Source organism: Salminus brasiliensis, chromosome 2 (genome assembly GCF_030463535.1).
Source record: "Salminus brasiliensis chromosome 2, fSalBra1.hap2, whole genome shotgun sequence".
Classification (NCBI taxonomy): Eukaryota; Metazoa; Chordata; class Actinopteri; order Characiformes; family Bryconidae; genus Salminus; species Salminus brasiliensis.
In genome coordinates, this window is record NC_132879.1 from 26,317,423 (window position 1) to 26,337,382 (window position 19,960).

The 19,960-nt window shown below is 40.4% G+C and overlaps 2 protein-coding genes across 3 annotated transcripts in view; both read right to left on the reverse strand.

Moving 5' to 3' along the window:
• Positions 1-19,960, reverse strand: part of LOC140548993 (small ribosomal subunit protein eS17) — a 351,034-nt gene that overhangs the window by 185,852 nt on the left and 145,222 nt on the right. The window lies entirely within an intron of this gene.
• Positions 1-19,960, reverse strand: part of tmem117 (transmembrane protein 117) — a 66,099-nt gene that overhangs the window by 13,383 nt on the left and 32,756 nt on the right. For both annotated transcript variants that reach the window (XM_072673755.1, XM_072673754.1), the window contains exons 3-4: positions 19,657-19,789; positions 1,847-1,946 (exon numbers count right to left, since the gene is read on the reverse strand). In XM_072673755.1, the coding sequence (XP_072529856.1) occupies positions 1,847-1,946; positions 19,657-19,789 (233 nt within the window). The remainder of the gene's footprint in view (positions 1-1,846; positions 1,947-19,656; positions 19,790-19,960) is intronic.

Here is a 19,960-nt window from a genome sequence, read left to right on the forward strand (position 1 = left end):
TTAAAAGGTTTTTACAGGTTTCTCATCCCACATTATTTTTGAAAACAATCAACTTACAAGTTCAATACATGTTCGGTTTGCTGACAGGGTCACAGACTAAGCAAACATTGTGCACAATTTTAAACAATCATTCAATAAATGTTAAACCGTCAGACTGACTACAAAACAGTCTCATTTACAAATGTTAAACTGCTGTGAATTAGGCGAGATTAAGCTGATAAGCATTAGCTTAGTTAACAAAACACTTGGGATTCCGGCCGACTGAAAGCCCAGATGAGAATGTCTTAGATCCAGCGACTGCTGAAATTAAAGTTGTTGTATTTTTCCTGTGGTTTTAAATCTGTAGCCAACTCACAAAGGTAGCCTTTACTAGCTTTACTACTTAACTAGCTAGCTCAGCTACAGCTCCACTGAGTATCAGACAGCCTAGTTCAGCTGCTGTTCACTAACTGCTGAGGTACGGACACGAGTGTTAACGTTGGTGTTGGGAGTAACAGAAAGGCCAAATGAGAGACCCTAATAGTGCATCTACAACATGACCATATGAGCAGCCATACCTTATGGCTGTGTCAGTTAGAGACAAGCTAGAGTGGGGAATACTTTTGCTGGAGCTCAAAAGATCAGTCAACAGCCATGAACATCGAGTCAGTGCTACATCTTGGATGGGTCAACAACCTAAACATCAACTCTCCCCAAAATGCTCATCCCAGTCATTCAAAGCAGGAACTGGCTTTGCTGTGTCTTAGAGAAATTGTTTAAAACTATATCATCAGAATGACTTTTATTGTTGTAAATATGACTTAATATTACTTAATAATTATTTTAGTTTTCTGTAAATATTAGTAGAAATACAAACACATTTTTATATTTTTATCTTCTTATAAAAAAAGTATATATAAATCCAGTAGCCAGAATGTGCTGTTTGTTAGTAAAGTTTTTAATACGTGGGTTACAAGAACTCAAGCTAGTATTGCTTTCCATGTATTGTTAAATTAGATACATTTTGACAGCTCTAGCTATTACACATTAAGCATTAATATTGTAAATAGAGAGTATGCATTATGTGTACAGTGTGTAGAATATGTGTGTATGTATAGTAGTAAGTTAATGTGTAATGTGCAAATATGCACTATTTACATTCTATTTTGTAAATAAGTGGGGTTTTTTTGTACTACTGTGAGGGAGTTTTTCACTCACCTTTACACCTGTGTAATGTGATGTGACAATAAATGGTTGATTTGATTTGATAGTATTATTTGATAGGTATCATTCTGTTTAGTATAATTTAATTATATCTCTTTTTTTATTGAGCAGTTGCTTAGGGTAAGTCTTCTGGAACACCTAGGAGATCTAAGGGAGGAGCACTTATGAACTCTGATGCCGGCCTGAAATACAGGGTCACTGAATAGCATGCCTACAGCTGCAGACCCCACAATAAAGACAGATGAAATTGTTGCTGCATGTTCTCTGAACCTGTATATCCATCACCAGGGAGAACCCTACAGCACATTTCTCAGCCAGAGGTCTAGCCAGCTGCAGAAAATACACCTGTTTTTGCAGTGTAAACAATAGCGGTGACTAGCTAAAGCAAGAAAACCTGGTAAATACCAGTTCATGTCTCAGTGGTGGGTTTCATCTGCAGGAGCACTGCTTGAATGAGGGCCTGTTAGATTATTTTTGCTGTTGCACCAGAAGAACAGTGGAAAAGGCCAGTTGTTAGTTCTTCTAGCATGCTGCAGGGTTTCATGTGTGCAGAGGATTTAGAATTAGGACTGTGTGGATTTATTTGGGGTGAAGAAGAGCCAAAAGTGATTACACAAGCAGGCATAGTTCAAAGCCACCTTACCATCCATGCAGTCACAAAGTCTCCCATCCATGTACCAACAGCAGCCATTTTCATAAAGCTCTCATTCCTTATGCCCATGTACTCTGTAACCATGTGAGGACTGCAGAGAGAGAGAGACAGAGAGACAGAGAGAGACAAGGTGAGACAAAGCGGGAAAGTGAGAATGTGAGGAAAAGAGTTTGAGAAGAAAGAGAAAGAACGGTCACCACTACAAAGTGTCATGATGTCGGCTGTCACACGCAATCAATTTCCATCTGCCTCCATGAGCACAAAGGCCCAAACATTTTACCTGCTGAATCAGTCAGAGCCTCTATAGGCTTTTACTTGGCTTCATAATCATTGAGAAGAAAATCAGTTCCCATTACATTGTGCAGGTTTCACAGTAACTCTTTGTGATGTGCGCAGTGTGAGGTACAAGCTCCTAACACATAGAGACAAAGCTGTAGATTCTTTTGGAGACCTCAAAAATCTTGCACATCAGTACACATGCTTTCAGAAATGAGTTCAAACCGAATATAAATAGTCTTCAAGAAACCTTTATTTGACAGCGGGGCCTCAGTCAAAGTCTAATAAAGTTGAAAGGGCCCTTTCTGTTTCTGCTGTTTTTTTTTGTTTTTTCCCCCCAAAATTTAGTTTGTCAAAAGAAGTTATGTACAGCTGTGGTCAGATGTTAACATACACTCATTCTGCATATGAATGCCAATTTCTGATTTGTGGAAACGGTTCTGGGGCAGAATGAGTGAACAGCAGCGAGAGAACACAGTGTACACATAACATTTTTTTTAATCAACATTGGGTCAACATCATACATTAACCTCTAATCAATTCAGAATTCAAACACCAAGCCAACCGTAGCAACTCATGTAGCATGTAAAATCATTCATTAATCATAGTCCAGGTAAAATGGTCAAAATAATTGTAATACTGATTTAAGGTCACATCACCCAACACTACACCCACACATTAATTTTAATAATTATTTAATTGTATTATTTACATGTCTTTAAACTTGCCAAGGCACTTAGACACTTAACTTTCTATTAGTGATCATGGTTGACTACAGCAGGTAGCATCTGTGCCCATCACCCACTGAACTGATCAACACATGGTACAGAGGGAAAGTCCAAGGAGCTCAGTTGTTTAGAAATGGCTTTTTTTTTTTTGCCATTTCTAACCAACTGCAGATTTTTAACCAAATATTACTTGTGCCTGGGGCTCAGTGGCCCAGGGGACTAAGTGCACTATGATTTGAGGATTGCTGGAAGCAGCAGTCAGAGCCAGAGAGAGCACAATTGGCCTTGCTCTCTCCAGGGTGGGTTCATGGCATCACCCCTACTGTGATATCGGTCAGCTGTAGCTCAGAGCGGAGTGGCTACCTAGGGTAATTGGCCTTCCAAACTGGGTAGAAATTGGGGTAAAATTATAAATAAAATATTTAAATAGGTGTGCTTTATGTATATTTTTGACCACTTATATCCATTTTTGACCCTGTGTTGATTTCAGACCCCCCCCCCCAAAAACAAAAAACCCAAAAAGACAAACAAACAAACAAAAAAAAAAAAAACTATCTTGTTCACCAAACTCTGGGGATTGTTTTTGTTGTTCACTAATTCTACTCCAAAAAAGAACAATACAGAAACACAAATAAAAGCCTAATTTTGGCCTGACATTCACGTCCATGACGAAGAATAAACCTCTTTCTCATAAGTACAAAAACACTGTTAATTTTCAAAAAGTACTGCTGACATATATATATATGTCTGTACATAGAAACTAAAGCTTCTTTCACACGTGTTTTAACCAGGGTATTTACCAGTAAGTAAATGGTAAGGGGTTAAGTGTGAACACAAGTCAAAATCCCAGCAGAGTTGACCTGGGGTAAGACCTAGTAGCATACTTGGGTAATTACCGGGACTGCTCATGTGTAAACAGAAGACAGTAAACCACTAGGAAATACAGTGACGTGTAGATTTCACCCGGCAAAAGGGAAAATTTCTGCGTTCTGAGTTTTTTTTTGTTTAGCTTTGAAAGTAAAAACTCCATGGGAGTGTATTTTGTAGCTGACTCTACAGAGATGTGACTAAACTCTACCTTGTCTGTGTGCATAAAGCTATTGTTGATACAGTCAGATTCTTCAGTATTTGTGTAAGAGAAAGCAGCAGGCTGTTCATGCTGAGGATATCCTGTTTACTGGATATTTTCAGACTTTCATGGCAAGTCTGAAAGCGTGTATCCTGGGTAAAATACCATTTAAAGGCGGTCTGTGTGAATGACACAAAGCCTAAATGCCACTACTGAAATGACCAAGGTTTTGGGTGTGAAAAGTGCTACTGATGTCTAGTGCTAGTGCTGTTTTGTGATGTCATGAAACCCAAACAAACTGCAGATATCTGTCTATTCATCCTACAGCAGTTTAGTCTCACGCATGTATGCTTAAGCCATAAGGAGTGTGTCAGAATGGACTGCTTTTCAATTGAGGCACAGAACAGAGGTCTTTGACATAAAGGCGCAGTGACAAAAACATCTTGTTTAATTGTAACGGGCAAAGAGAGGTCGGAAATTGGTCATGTCAAAATGAATGATGTCCCTGGTACATAAACTAAAATTTGAGAAAAACAAATCATATCCAAGAAAAATGGGCCTTTAAACTGAAAAAAGAGGCAGAGTTAGAGAGTTGTTGTGGCCGTGGCCCACTGCATTTCACATTTGCTGATGATGGAATGAGCACAGCTCACCCTGGAGCAGCTGAATTTTGCCACCTGCACCCACACCCGCCCTCTTCCCAAATGCTGCCGTAATCTCATTATCCTATTAACGAGCACAGACAGGTTTAACAGGCTCTCAACTTAATGAATGCCAATTATCTCTCCCTTCCTCTTGCCATTAGCTGACATTTCCTCCCAATAGCTCAGCATTACATACACTCACCCATCCAACCCAGAGTGCGATTATTATTCAAGAAAAGGAGGAGGAAAAAAAAAGAAAGACGGAATGAAGGAAAAGCCCACACAACCTTGCATCACATTCTCTTCCTCCTCACTCATTCATGTGTCTGGCTGTGCAAACACCATATTGCATCAAACCACCTCCAAACTGCAACCAGACGCCCTCCATTAAGGCTCGTGTGATTTATCTCACCGCATCTATATTCCATTCTTTAAGCCTGTAGGAGAGGCCCTCATTAGAGCTGAGGAGAGGAGGCAGTGAACGGGAGTAAAGCCTGTGTGATTAGAATGCAGATTTGTCACGATGTTAAGTCACTTTAGAACACCTTCCGCTTCTGGAACGCTGCCAGTCGGCATAACGATCCCGCGGGGAGTCCTTCACGCAGGCTGCAATTCTGATCAATAAATCTGGAATGCTGTCAGGTCCCTGCGTCACGCTAAAACAGCATAGCGAGCCTTCAGCAGGAAGAGGTCCTTCCTCTCCGTGCTATAGGTGTCTCTTTTTGGGGGGGAAGAAAATAACAATGTTCCTCTTTTTATTTCCTGTAACAAAATGCAGGAAAGATTGTTGTGTGGCCTGCTCTTTACCTCAGCCCTCGATTCTTTCCCCTTATTTCCCCATATTTCGCTCCCTCTAAATTTTCCTCACCCTTTCCCTTCCCTACACCCCCAGTGATTAAAGGCCGGGGGCACTGACTTATTCATGAGGACTGAAATTTTAATGCAGTGCCAGGCGAGTGACCTAATGAGAGAAGGGTATTGCGTGCTGAAACATCGGCGCAAGGTTTCCACCAGAAATCAGCTCCTCCCAAAAACCACCTGCCCACACACAAATACGGATGCAGACATGCACAACACAGGGGTCTTATTTGAGGAGAATCTTTAAAAACCGACAAACCGCAGTCCACTGAGAACACCTACATTGCTCTATCCCAAAATCAGCATGCTTTCTGTTCCATATCATAGTGCAGCTCCTCTCATTACACTAGAAAGAGCAAGCTGAAGGCCCCCCATTACACACGGATCCCACTGAAGTGAGGCACCAGTGAACACACAGAAGAGGTGAAATTACCATAGTGCTGTGATTACCCACTGTAAAACTATACAGCAGCCCTTTGGGAGAATGCCAGTCGCATATACAAAAAGCAGCACTTTGCCTGAGGCTTGTATTTGCCACCGAGCGGCTCCAGTGTCCCCTTCTGTTAATTATAACCTCCAGTGGTCAGGCTTGTTAAAATCAGGCCCGGTGCTGGGGATCTGCAGAAAAGAGGTCACAGATGTTCTGCTTGTTGCTTCGAATCAAGAACGTGAGAAATTGCAGAATTGCATAGTCATTCCCGCTAGCGTTTTTTTTTTTTCACCCTACCCCTTGTTTGAAGAAGGAGCTCATGCGCTTTGAGGAGCCCTCTTTCCTCTAGAGCCGACAATGGCCGTGACAAGATTCTAAATGAATTTGAGCGTGGGCTCAGAAGGCATGTCCAACCAGCAGCGTTCACCAGTTGCACCGTAAGCCCACGGGGCCTGGAGGGCTCCAGCCCTGCACATTAATATGCATGTACCACCTCTTCAGTCTCCATCAACCTGGTGCATGGCTGCTTATCTTTCACTCATGAAGCCCTTTCTCCAACTGAAGAGATCAACTAGGTCACAACGACCAGTTTCAACAACCTGAAATTACTTGTGCTTTATAAATACTTGTTTTGCCTCTTTAGGCACCGTGGCATGATCCTTTAACGCAAAAGACCCTCATTGGATTTCAAGCAGGGCCAGTATCACTATAGCTACAAAATCTGCTCCAGAAGCCATGGAGCCAAACCATTCGAATTTCCACTAAAGGAGTAGCTAAGCAAAAAATCTAATTTACACAATTTTCCCATTACCACAAATGTAGTCAATCAGCCAAGACATGTTTTGCGCCTGAAATTGGCTTCTTTAGTTTTACTAAATTAGCTACAAAGTTAATTGCAGAAAGCAAGTAATTAAAAACTACACCTCACCAATTAGCAGCAGACTGCATGCCCAAATCCCCAAACCCTCGTTTTAAAGCACATAGAACTGTTTAGTTATTTCAGATTAATACATCTAAAACCATGCAGTTATGTTAATTACCATTAATATACAAACATTTACACATTTGCCAACACTTACCAATCAGCCTTAATATCCTATAGGGTCAAATAATCTCCTTTTATTTCAACCCATGTCTCAAAAGTAAAATAATTGTAAACTTAAAAAAAAAACATCTTTTATGTAACATTTTAAATGTATTGCTTATATCATACCATATCATATAAAATCACCTACTACAAAAATCTACTTTTTAAATCAACACTTTTCAGTCACCCTGGTGTATCTGACAGGCTAGATTTGGTAATTGATTTGAAACTTCAAGCTTTTTGATCTTTCAGAATATTTGATCTGCTTGGTTCTATGACTGATTTGTGTATTTATCTTTTCCTGCTCTGTCATTTGGAAACAGTTTGACCAATGGTTGCATGTAGATGCAGGTCCATAGAGACCAACTGTGGTGGCTAGAAGGCAGGACTTAATAAAGAGCCGCATATGACGCTGTAAAAGTCCGTGCACAGAATGCATGCTGACTGCAGGAGCAAAGACTGAGTTAAAATTAATATGAAATCCTGGAAATTTTCCATAATTTTGAAATCCACACATTTTTAGATTCCAAAAAGATGACATATCCGTGAAAAGGGGGACATGCGGTTACATGTCCCCCAAGCTTACATGGTTTCCAATACTGTACGACCTACTAGCTGCTACTATTGTCTTTAGCTATGCAGCATCCATTTCTACAGACTTTGGGCACTATTTTCATTCTGGCTTATGCATTACAATATCTGATTTCTTGTCAAACAATTCCCTTTCAAAATGCTTCTATACTCTATTCCCTGGAAGGAATGTCTATAAGCCAGTGTTGCTGCTGCAGCACTATCAATCAATTACCATTTCCAATCAAAATGACACCACACTGTATCAGGAAGATTCCAAAGCCCTCATCTGTCCTGCTAGTCTGCTAGCCTGTAGGTTATTTCGTTTTTAAAGAATCAGAGGGAGGTAAGCAAATCATGTATTCACTGAAAAAAGCATGTAATAAAAACAAATATATGTCTGAGTTGAACAGATTTGAATGAAACTAGTGTGAATATCAATATCTCATTATCACAGGCATCCGCTCTATTTACAATTCCAATCAGCCGGCGCACAGAGATGTGTTTAACACTGTTTATGATAAGCAATTAGGCAGTAAATAATCACACTCAAACCAAATGTAAATGAACAGCCCCCACCACACACTCCCCCTCAGGGGGGCTTGGATGGAGTGCAATATTTAGAAATGTCAAGCTGGGTTTTATGGGAAATATTGAATGCTAAGCTGACAGCTAACAGAGCCGGTACAGTTTAATTTATGATAGCTGCTGCTTGTAAAGTCACACTCAATATGATAGCAATATTGAGCTGTAATTCAGGATCCTGTGGCCTGAGGTAAGTACTATCTCTCTTTCTGGCTCACACACAAACAACACTCACATACACACTGTCTTTCTCCTTCACCCCCACACAATATGTTGCTCTTGATGTATAGCTCTAGCTGTGTGTGCATCGGCTATTCCCAGTGGACCGCCCCAGTTGTCTCAGTAACAGCAGAACAGGCACTCCTCCTGTTGGCTTGACCTGTGAGAGCACGGCAGCCACACCTTTTTCAGCACAGCACCCTCCCCCTGGCCTAGTTTGCCTCCGCAGTAGTGTTTTTGTGGGGAGAAGGAGCTCTTAGGAGGAAATCTGGGTCCCAGTTCAGTAAGACTATTGGAACACAAAGAGATCTATACGAAGACTGAAACAAAGCACACTGAAGTATCAAAAAGTAGGATTTGTGGCACAGCTTATTTGCATAGCAATACTATTTTCCCCCAAATTAAATGTTACTCTGATCCCCACATCATATCTAACAGGATACCTTAATAAAACGCCACAAAATCCAAACTACATCAATCAACAGCATAAACCAAGAAACTCACAACATTGGCAAATCCATGTTATCCTGTTTCTGTACTACATCAAAGGACATACACAGTCACTGTGTTAAAAAGATTATTGTATGATATTATACACATTAATTAATATGTTTGATTTCGTTTGTTTGTCCAAGAAATTCTCAAACAAAATGGCCCGGCTTCTCTCTCTGTGGTGCTGAAAAAACTAAACTGGCCAATAGAGCACTATTGATAATTGTAGTCATCATTACTGTTGACATGTAAATAAATTATGAAAGCTCTGCCTCCCCTTAAAATGATCTGAATGACTGTTCCAGTCTACCAGTACCAAGTTTAACAAATTTAGTTTAGATTCTGTGTTCTACTTTAACATCCTAATTTCACATATAAAACATTCATAACTTCTAATTTAACTCTGATTTCTTTATAATATGCCTCAAACTGCTGCCATATCACATACCACTTATTTTCATGGTCCTGGTTCAGAAAATCCTGGTGTAAGAAAATATTGAAAATACTGATTCTCAAAAACCACAGCATTGTTTTTTTTATGAACAGTTTATATTTAATAATTGGTGGCAGACAGTGGTTCATTTTGTGTTGTGTTTTAACCCTGACTGCTAGATAGTCTTCAGATCCCAATGTTCTGACTGCATAAAAAGTAAACATTTATTTTACTCATATTTTATGCATTTAATGCTATGTTTTTAATACTGTGATAGTTTGACTAAAAATATATATATATATACACACAGTGCCAAGAAAAGGTCTGTGAACCCTTTGAAATGTTCATGGGCACTCACTTCTTGGCAGAGTAGCCACAGTCCCAAATTGTCTCCATTTGTAGAGACAATGCCTGACTGTAGACTGGTGAATTCTGAAGCCTTTGAAATCACTGTGCAACCCTGTCCAGCCTCATGTAAATCAACAATTTTAGATGGTAGATCCTCTGAAAGCTCTTTTTTGCAAGGTATGGCTTACATACGCGTATTATTCTTGTGTAGAGCACAAAAAGGTTAAGCGTTTATCAGTCAAAGTAGGTCAAGTCCACACCTCCAAACCCATTTTCTTAAGAAGACTCCAGGTATGCTAACACTTGACTCCAATTAGCTTTTTTTGAGATCATTAACTAACTAAAGGGTTCACATTATTATTCACTAGCACTATAAAGTTTTAATGGTTGTTCTCAATGAAGACATGAATGATCAGAATTATTTTGTGTTATTTAAGTACATTATATTTGTCAATACGCTTGACTTGGATGAGGATCAGATCACATTTTATGACAAATTAATGCAGAAAATCTTACAATTCCAAAGGGTTTATACTGTGTATATATATATATATATATATATATATATATATATATATATGCCGGAGGAGGAGTGAGTCGGTCTTCACCCTCCCATGTGCATTGCATTGTTGTTTTGCAATATACATATGATATCATTTATCATTTATAAAGCTATAATATAAAGCTAGTTATAAAGCTATAATAACCACCTGCCTAATATTGTGTAGCTCCTCCTTATGGCACCAAAACAAATCTGACCCATCAAGGCATAGACTCCCCAAGTCACAGTCAGCATTAATGTAGTAAAGTCAACTCTTTTGTGAGACCTAACCAGATGATCTACCCTTCGCTTCTTACACACATAAATGACCCTTGGGTATCCATGATCCTGTTGCCAGTTCTACAGTTCAATTGGTTGTCCTTTCTTTTGGTAGGCACCGACCACTGCATACCAGGAACACCCCACATGACCTGCCTGATGTTTTGGAGATGTTCTGATCCAGTCATCTGGCCATTACAATTTGCCTCTTTTCAGAGTGGCTCGGATCCTTCAGCTTTACCATTCTTACTGCTGACTGATCACATGCTGCCTAACATATCTTATCTCTTTACAGGTGCTACTGTAAATGGAAATCAGTGTACATACAGCTGTACATACCTTTCATCAACCTCAAAATCATAATCTCCTGCTCTACTCACACACACACAAATGTGCTACTGATAGAAAGAGAATTCCTTAATATCAGATTACACCCTGCTTTTGTCATGGTACTAAATGCGACCTCTTAGGGTTAAATAACATTAAGTCCAGCTCACTGGGACTGGGAGCACAAACACCACATCCATCATGCAGAGTCTTCAATTATATAGACTCAAGACTCAAGATGCCTATATATTATATAGAGGTCAAGATGCTTCTAGCTCAGCAGTTCAGGGCACTAGTGACCTTGTTATATCTGCCCTGGTTTGCCCTCCTGGCCTCCTCATACAGCGAGATAAACTGCAGACAAAACATGGTTTATTCCCCCTCTCTCTCTCTCTCGCTCTCTCACTCTCTCTCTCTCTCTCTGTATTGATCCTGTGGTGAGGTCTCAACACCACAGCTTACAGACGTCACCCTCTGTAACCTTGCTGCCATCAATTTGATATTTATCTAGAGACCCAGACACTATGTGTGTGTGTGTGTGTGTGTGTGTGTGTGCGCATGTGTTTGTATGTTCGGGTAGGCCCTTGTTACGACTGTGTTTATAAGGTTTGGAAAGAAGCTCACAGGCAGATTCTGAACTGCAGGAGGTTGTTTTCAAACTATGAGCCATACTGCACTCTCTCGCTCTCTCTCTTTCTCCCTCTCTCTCTTCACAGTGCTGCCAGATCAGCCACTAACAAGTCCTCAAAGACGTACAGATGTTTAAGGAAAACAGACAGGACAGAAAGAACACTGTGATCGGTACCCATTAGAGCTGCCAGCTAAGAGCAAAATGATAGTACAGCAATTATACTGCTACATACAGTATTGTGAGTGCATATGGGCGGGAGACAGGTCCATGTTAATTTGTTCTAATGATGAATTATGTCACGCTAATATTTTCTGACTACAGTGGGCAGGGGTGGGCGATATGGCAAAAATGATATGAACATGAATATGTATTGTAAAAATATGTAAAATATGAGTCTTTAAAACCGCTATAATAAGCCTTATTATTCAAAGTTTGCTGTACTGCATCCAATTAAACAGGACTAACTGTGCTCTTTGTAACGAAACAGGCAGTTGGTCAGTGTTTTCTTTAGATACTGCTATTAGCCGCAATACTCTCAGAAAAGCATATTGCTTAATAAAGACAAGAACATTCATCATAAAAAATGATAAAATACTGTCATATTACCCACCTCTAATTGAGGGTATCCCAAAAAAAAAACTGCATGCTTTATTAAACAGGTTAAGCAGATGCTCCTGAGTGCCACAGCAGTCCACGATTGTGTCTATGCTCTGCAGTCGGGATCCGAGAGGACAATTGGTAGCACTGCAGAGTGTGTGAATTTTCTAGATAACAAACATTAGTGTACTCATTTTTAACAGCATTTAACAAATTGGATTAACTGATGTATTTTAATTAAAAAGAAACACATGAGCACATGAGCAGGAAACCATTTAGCAAAACACATCAAAAAAGATTCAAAAGTATTTGGACAGTAACATTTTTTGTAATTTTGCCTCTGTACATCACCTCAATGGATTTTACATTGACCAATTAAGATGGGAATGAAGACTTACAAGCTTTACTACAAGGTTGGAGTGTTCTCTCATTGTGCTATGACAATTTTAGGAGATAAAAGGTTTGGTGTTGATTTTAGTCACGTCAAGATTTTAGTCACGTCAAGAACGCGCTTGAAGAGGTCGTCATCGTCAGACGTCTTCATGAATATAAACACAGAAGAGTCACCTCAAGATGCAAACCAAATGTTAGGACTTAAGAACACCCAAATTAGACTTTTCTAAAAACCTCTAATAAAACCTGCTCAGTTCTGGAACACGATTCTTTGGACAGTATTAACAGTATTAAAGATGGGAAAGGTTAACTTTTATTAGAACGATGGGAAGATGGAAAAAAGAAAGGGCTCATGATCCAAAGCATACCACATGATCTGTCAAACATGGCATTAATGGCTGCCAGTAGAACTGGTTTACTGGCGATTATTGTTGATAGTGACTGTTGATAGAAGTAGCAGGATGAATTCTAAAGTGTGTAGAACTACACTTTCCACTCTGATTCAGTCAAATGGCACCAAACTAATAGGACAGCGCTTCACAGCACAGATGAATAATCATCAAAATCATACTGCGAAAGCAACCCAGAGAGCTTCTTCCTGAAATGGAATCTTAAATGGCCGATCAGTTAGCTGACCTCAACCTAATTGAGCTTGCTTTTTCACTTTTACTGAAGATGCATCTACAGCAGACCCACCAACAAACAGCAACCGGCCTGGCAAAGCATCTCAACAGAAGAAACTCAGCAAAACGGCACTCTTCTGGCTGCTGTAGCATCCTCATACGATAAAAAAACAAAAAACAAAAACATGCACTCTTTTTTTTCAACTGTTAATAAAGTTTAACTCCCATAGACTGTCTCATCTTTTTTTGTCACCTCAATGCCAAACACCCCACCAGAGACACCACCTATTGCTTATTGTGAAAAAGAATCCCACTATTACTGCAACATAGTGAAAATGCCCTGGGGATCCAATAAAGTGACATTGCTTCAGATGGGCCTGCACTGACCAAATTAAGTTACTTGTGATGTGTCATTAAAACGGGTTCGCTTGCATTCGGCAAACTACCACATCAGTACCTTCCAGTGTTTCCTGGCCTCATCCTCTCTGGATGAAAAGAGAGGGTGTGAAATAAGCCACACTCCCAGTCTCCCTCTCTCCCCCCTCTCCCCTCTCATTCTCTTTTCTTTGCATTTTCTCCTCCCCTTTCTTTATCATCCCCCTCCTTATCATCTCCTTCTCTCCATCACTCACACCCCTCTCAATCAAGCTTCCTCTCTCGCTCCCCTTCCTCTCCCACCTTCGTTTATCCTCCTCTCTGTCACTCCCCCCCCCCTCCCCTCTCTGCAGATGTGTCACAGGGTCCCTGCAGATCCCTCCCTCCGCCAGTTGCAGAAGCTGCGTGGCTCTAAATCGGGCGTGATTAATGACATCTCCATGCACCGGCCGTTCTTAATTAAATAACACAGCTTAATTAGCAAATGATTTATGCCCATAATGGACGCCTTAAGATGTCATGATGAGGGAAAAAGAAGTGGGTCTGCTCGTCCCTTTCTCTCTTTCTCGCTCCACCTCCTCTTTGTGCTTGGCCCCCTGATCTAACTGAGTGAGCAAGCAAAGAGGACAGAGATGGAACCAGCCAACAAGTGCAGGTTTCCATCCTGTGATTGTGCTCTGCCTCCAATCAGGAGTCGCACTAGGCTGTTGTGTGACAGCCCCGGCACAGCTATGCGTGCTAGATCAGTCATTCAGCCGCTACTCGGTCTAGACACTAAAGACCCCAGCATTATCTTGAATGTGCAGGGTGTAAGTCTTCATCAATGGCGTGAAAAGACATTATTTCAGTGACAGACTTGCTTTTTCTCAGATTTAATCATGCCTCAGGAACAATTTGCCAGCTATTAAGGCCACCTTAGGCTAATGCAAGTGTTCAACTGAGCTCTGTTAGGTTTTTTTTTCATGAGAGGGCAAACTTTAAAAAAAGTCCTCTATACTTATTGTAGTAAAGGTAGGGCTGAGTGATTTATATGTAGCCATTTAACTAACAATATTTAAAAAATATTTTTATAGAAATATGTTCAAGGTAATTATCATTACATCCAGAACACAGAACAGATAAAACAGTCACTTCTCCTCAATTGCCTCTGCAAACCAAAGCAGTTAAGCTTTTTAATTCATTCCATTTGGTCAATTTTACCCAGGGTATCCATGACCTGACTGTCTATTAGCACTTTAGAGAAAATGCTAAAACTCATAAAACCTAATGAATACTATGTTTCCTTTCTGGAAATGTGCTCTCCATCCAGTTCACATCTATAATACTATGTAAGGCTCCTCCCTTAGGTTTGTAAGGTTTGCCATACCAGAAAGAAGCGTCTAATTAACATATCAAAGTCATATTAACATTGTCATACATTTGAAAAAAAAAGGCATTTTATCAATATCACCCAGCCCTATCTAAACGACTTGAGTGCCATTTAAGGGCAGTAGGGATTTAACTGTAGTCTCTTAATGCCACTCCAGCATAACAAATCCAACCAGCACACCTTAAAAATCTAATTCAGCGTGCAGTGCTAACATGACTTATTCAATAGGAGAGGAAGCGCAAGGACGCATGCACCGCGTTTGTTGCTTAAATGTGATTTCTGTGCAATTGGTGGAGGGGTGTTGGGTGTAAGGCCCCCTGCAGGCAGGAAGGTCACAGAGAATAAAAGAATATCAATGAGATGAGATGAGAGGCAACAGATGCTGTCGGAACAGAAAGACAGACAGGTGAGACAGACAGCTCATGAGGAAAGGTGCAACGGGAAGACAGAAACACACACACATACACACACACACACACACACCTAGAAAGTGCTAGAGAAGGAGGGGCATCCACAAACTCAGACACAGAGATGTGCAAGCGTAAAGAGTGAAAATGAAACAAAGCCCCACACGCGCACTACACAATGAGGAAAGGCACACAGCCAGACAAAAGAAGTTCGACTTCACAGAGAAAAACACACCTACAGAAACACCAGACAGACAAAAAAAAGGAGACAAAAGCTATGTAAATCAACACAAACACACTGTGTGAAATTGTGGGTTCTGCTAGCTTTAAAGGGAACATTTTTAAAAAGCTACACTTTTAAAAATAAAGGCGCTTCAAAGGGTTCTTTGAGCGATGCCACAGAAGAACCATTTTTGGTTCCATAAAGAACAATTTTTTAAAAGGGATGTGAGTGTAAATAGGCTTTAGATTGGTAAAAAGGCTTTGCATTGATTTCATCAAACCTTGAAAACACACATACCTCTCTTTTTTAAAAAACGGCTCTACTGCAGCATCGCTTAAATAACCCTTTGGAGCACCTTTATGGTTCAAGTGGACCCAGAATAAAAAAAAATATGGTTTACTCAGTTATCAGCATCACATACTGGAATGGGAAACACTGGAACAACCTGGGAAATACTTGGACATACATCTAAAGCACTCTGCATCATTAGAACTGGAACGGTTCCCTCTCTTCATCATGTCTGGTTGTCGTTGTTGTTGCTGTTTTCTCACAGGTCCACCATTCCCCTTTCTCTTCCTCTCATGTCTTATTAGACAGCTTTCTTTCTCTTAGGGGCTCTGGAGAGGTGTTGACAGATAGCCTACACTGAAGTAGGGATGATTATGCTGAATATTGTAGCAGCCCAGGAAAAATATGCCAATAAGAAGTCAACAGATTACCATTTGTAATAGCAGTTTGGTGCTAGAAGATAATAAATTTCAATCCCAACTATAAATAATTCTGCTACTAAAGCACAAGCAATAATACATATTTTTCGAACGTGTTTTGGATAGGGGTTTCTTTTAAGAAATGAATTATTAAGAATGTGGACGCTGTTCTGCCAGGAAAGGTATTCAAAAGTCTCTCTTTCTCTCCCTCTTTCTCTCCTGCTTGTGTAGCGCCCTGTTTGCAGCAGGCCTCCTGCAGTAAACACGCTGAGCTCCCTACATGTCCACTGTCTACACAGGTGTAAACACTAATTTCTCATGACAGAGTAAAAAGTCCTCACTGAGACCCTGACAGGACGGGCAAGAAAGTAGATGGAAAGAGAGAGGGAGGAAAAAAAAAAAAAAAAAGGGCGAGCGAGGGGGAGAGAGGTGAGAAGGAGGGAGAGGTTCAGAAGAGTGGCACGGCAGAGGATGCTCCCCCTGTGGTCCAGTAGATTTACCTGCTGTGCCACAGCGCCACCTATTGGCACTAGTGATGTGTAGCAAATTATTCAGCTGTGTATTGTATCAAAAGGGACATGAAACAATGGCTTTAATGGCAGACAGGCCAAATTTAATCAAGCCCTTCTAAAAGACCGCAAGCTGCCACTACATCTATACACTACTTCGATAATGTAGGAAAATCTGAATACTGGCAAGAGCTTTGAAAACTGAAGCAACTGGCCCTCGCATTTCATTATGCATTTATAGGTCAAGTCTTCATTGACTAATGACATTCAGTGATGCGTTTCCTATATCTCAACCAATCAGAGCATGTAGCTTAGATGGATGTCTCCGTCATGGCAGAGAGCGTGTGAGAAACGAGCCGACCGTACGAGCATGCCCTCAACAACCCATAGTAAATGACCCAAAGACTGCTCCACAACACCAGCATTTCCTGGCCAGAGTGAACAAACAAGCTTCCAATTTGCTATATGAAGCTAGCCCACTCTAATCCAACCTCAACAATTCCTAAAGAAACAGAACAGATGGGCTCGGATGACAGAAGGGAAACGTCAACATCCATCTTCTTCACTGAAAACCAACACAGCAGTCATAAAAGATAAGATAAGATAAGATAAGATAAGTCCTTTATTAGTCCCGCAGTGGGGAAATTCACAGTGTAACAGCAGAAAGGGATAGCAGGACACTCAGTTACAAAAATTTGGATAAATAATTTACACTATATACACAATATAAATAAGAATTAAAAAAGCAATAAACAATATTATCTACAGCAAAAGACTCTTAATTGCACATGGGGGTGGGATATTGCACATAGTATTCCCTGAACATGAACATGTGTGTGTAGTTAAGTGTGTGTGTATGTGGTCCGCTGGGAGCAGTGTTGGTTGTGTAGTCTGACGGCAGCAGGAAGGAATGACCTGCGATACCGCTCCTTCACACACTTGGGGTGAAGCAGTCTGTCGCTAAAGGACTAAACTACCAAAGAAACTTAACTTAAAAACTTCTAAATTGGAAAAAAGTTAGAAAAAGCTCAGAAGTGAGCAGGAGCTGCTGCAACAGGCTGCCACCTCCGCGGCGCCATCTTGGAAGAAGGTGGCGGAAGAAGGAAAAAGTTGTGTAATGCATACATTTACACATCAGTTATTTGAGCTAGACAAGTATTGGACATTAGCAACACATGGTTTTATTTATAATAAGACATAAGATATAGGAAAAGTGTGTTTGGCTTTGCATGGTGGAAAAATGAGAGTTCAATATATTAAATATATATTAGATAAATAGGATTATATAGGATAGCATAACGGGTGTAAAACGAGCCAATTCCAAAACCAAGACCTTGACTCCTCCAAAATCTATACACACTGAAGACACTAGTGTAAGTTATCCTAGGCTAAACAAAATGGTAAGCTCATGCTAGGCCAACCGGAGAAGGGAGAAGGGCCTTGCTAACCCGACTTGCTAAGTGTGCCTAGAGGACCCAAAGAGGACAGCAACACAATCTGTTAAGACTCAGGTATAACTACAAAAATGACTATTTACAGGTTGTAAATACGCTAGCAAAACCACATCTGAGCATTTTCACACCAACCATAGTCACATACACATATTTGTACAACAGAAACCTACTTAAAATACTGAACAAATGCATTCTAGGACACCTTTAACTACTGTGGCAAAGAATAATTTAATAAAATCAAACAATACAGAAATGATCTGAAAATACTCAGTCATCAAGGTTCTGAGAGTAGTTTATAATAAGAAACAATAAAGGCACGGCTATCAGACCTTGCGGACATAAATGACTGGTGTGTTTCCTGTCAAGCGAGAGTAACCTTGAAGAGATGTATTGTGGCCATAACACTCACACAAACACACTCAATCTCAGAGAGAAATGATACTTTCTCTTCAGCTGAGCCGCGTCAGAAACCGGAGACATCAGCGTGAAACCGAGGCTAAAATAGAGACAGGTCCTAAGAGGGGCATCCATCTTGTTTCATGATGGACAAAAATGGCTGTTACAATTCTTAGGAGATGAGTGCCCTCAGTTAATAGATGACTTGAGAGAATTCGTCCATACAACACAATCCTGACAACCATGCAAACGCCAAGAGAAACAACCACTATTACCAAATCACTGACTGCAGACACTGGTAATCAGAGTAAAGGACTAAAGATTTTAGCCTACTGACCCAAGGGAAATGACAGGTGTTTTGAGTAACAGCAACAACCTCGTTTCCAGTTATACTGATCGCTAATCCTAGCTCTACGCAAGATATTCTCAAACCAGATGTTCCATAGTTCCATGTTTTTGTCCATCACTATGAATATTCATATTGGGCCTGAGGACTAACTTTTCAATATCACCAATCTAGGTAAAGCTAATCTTACATGCAACAAAGCATAAGAGATAACAAAGAAGAGGAATTTTTGTGAAAGAATGATAGATGCAGATGATTGGCGCAGCCGGTGCTGGTCCTATCATTGGGAGAGTGCCAGTTTAATCTCCAGTGATACCACAGCCATCCATGGTCAGAGAAGTCTCAGAGAACTAGTCAAATGCCAGCAGAATGCTAACAGAACTAGCACCTGACGTTCTCCAATGACACACAATGTTAGCAGCACTTCGGAAAGATGTGGTGTCTCTTAATGTGAACCAGAGGAAGCACATGCTAGCTTTCACCCTCCCAGCACTGGTAGCATATTCCTAGCTACTGGCTAATTCTAAATGGAAAAATGTATAAAAAAAAAGGATAAAATAAAAATGAAATTAAAGGCAATTAATGATGAGAATGATGTTCAGACAACTTACACGATTGTTCATCATTTTATATAATTTATTTGCATTTCAAAATTACTTGAAATATTAATGAAAACTCATGAGAACACCCTTTGTTTTTAAAGGGTTATCTAATATGACAAGTGATTCCAAGCTTTTGATCAGTAGAGGACATGTAGGTGGAATTCAGTCAGGGCCGTTGGTGCATCATTCATTGTGAAGCACACACAAACTGAGTGTACTATGAAACAGACCATCCACTAGAAGATCTAGAAGAAATGATGGGAACACAGAGATAAAATCTTACCCCATGCCTCCAGTCATGAGGAGCAAGAGGTTGTAGATGTGAGAGAAGATGAAGAGAAAGAGGATGGTGCTGAAGAACATCGTCATCCAGGAGCCATGGTCCTCACGGAACATCTTCAGACGCAGATACCGGCCTATCACACACAGACAGAGGGGTCCACTATAAGAACAGTGTCTTCATCTAACTGCCAATGGCACACCTGGACAAGACTAGACAGTCCTAAGTCCTTGGGCACGCAGTCTTCAATAGGGCTGGAACAAATGGCTATATTAGTCAAGTAATATATCGATTATTGAAATTAATA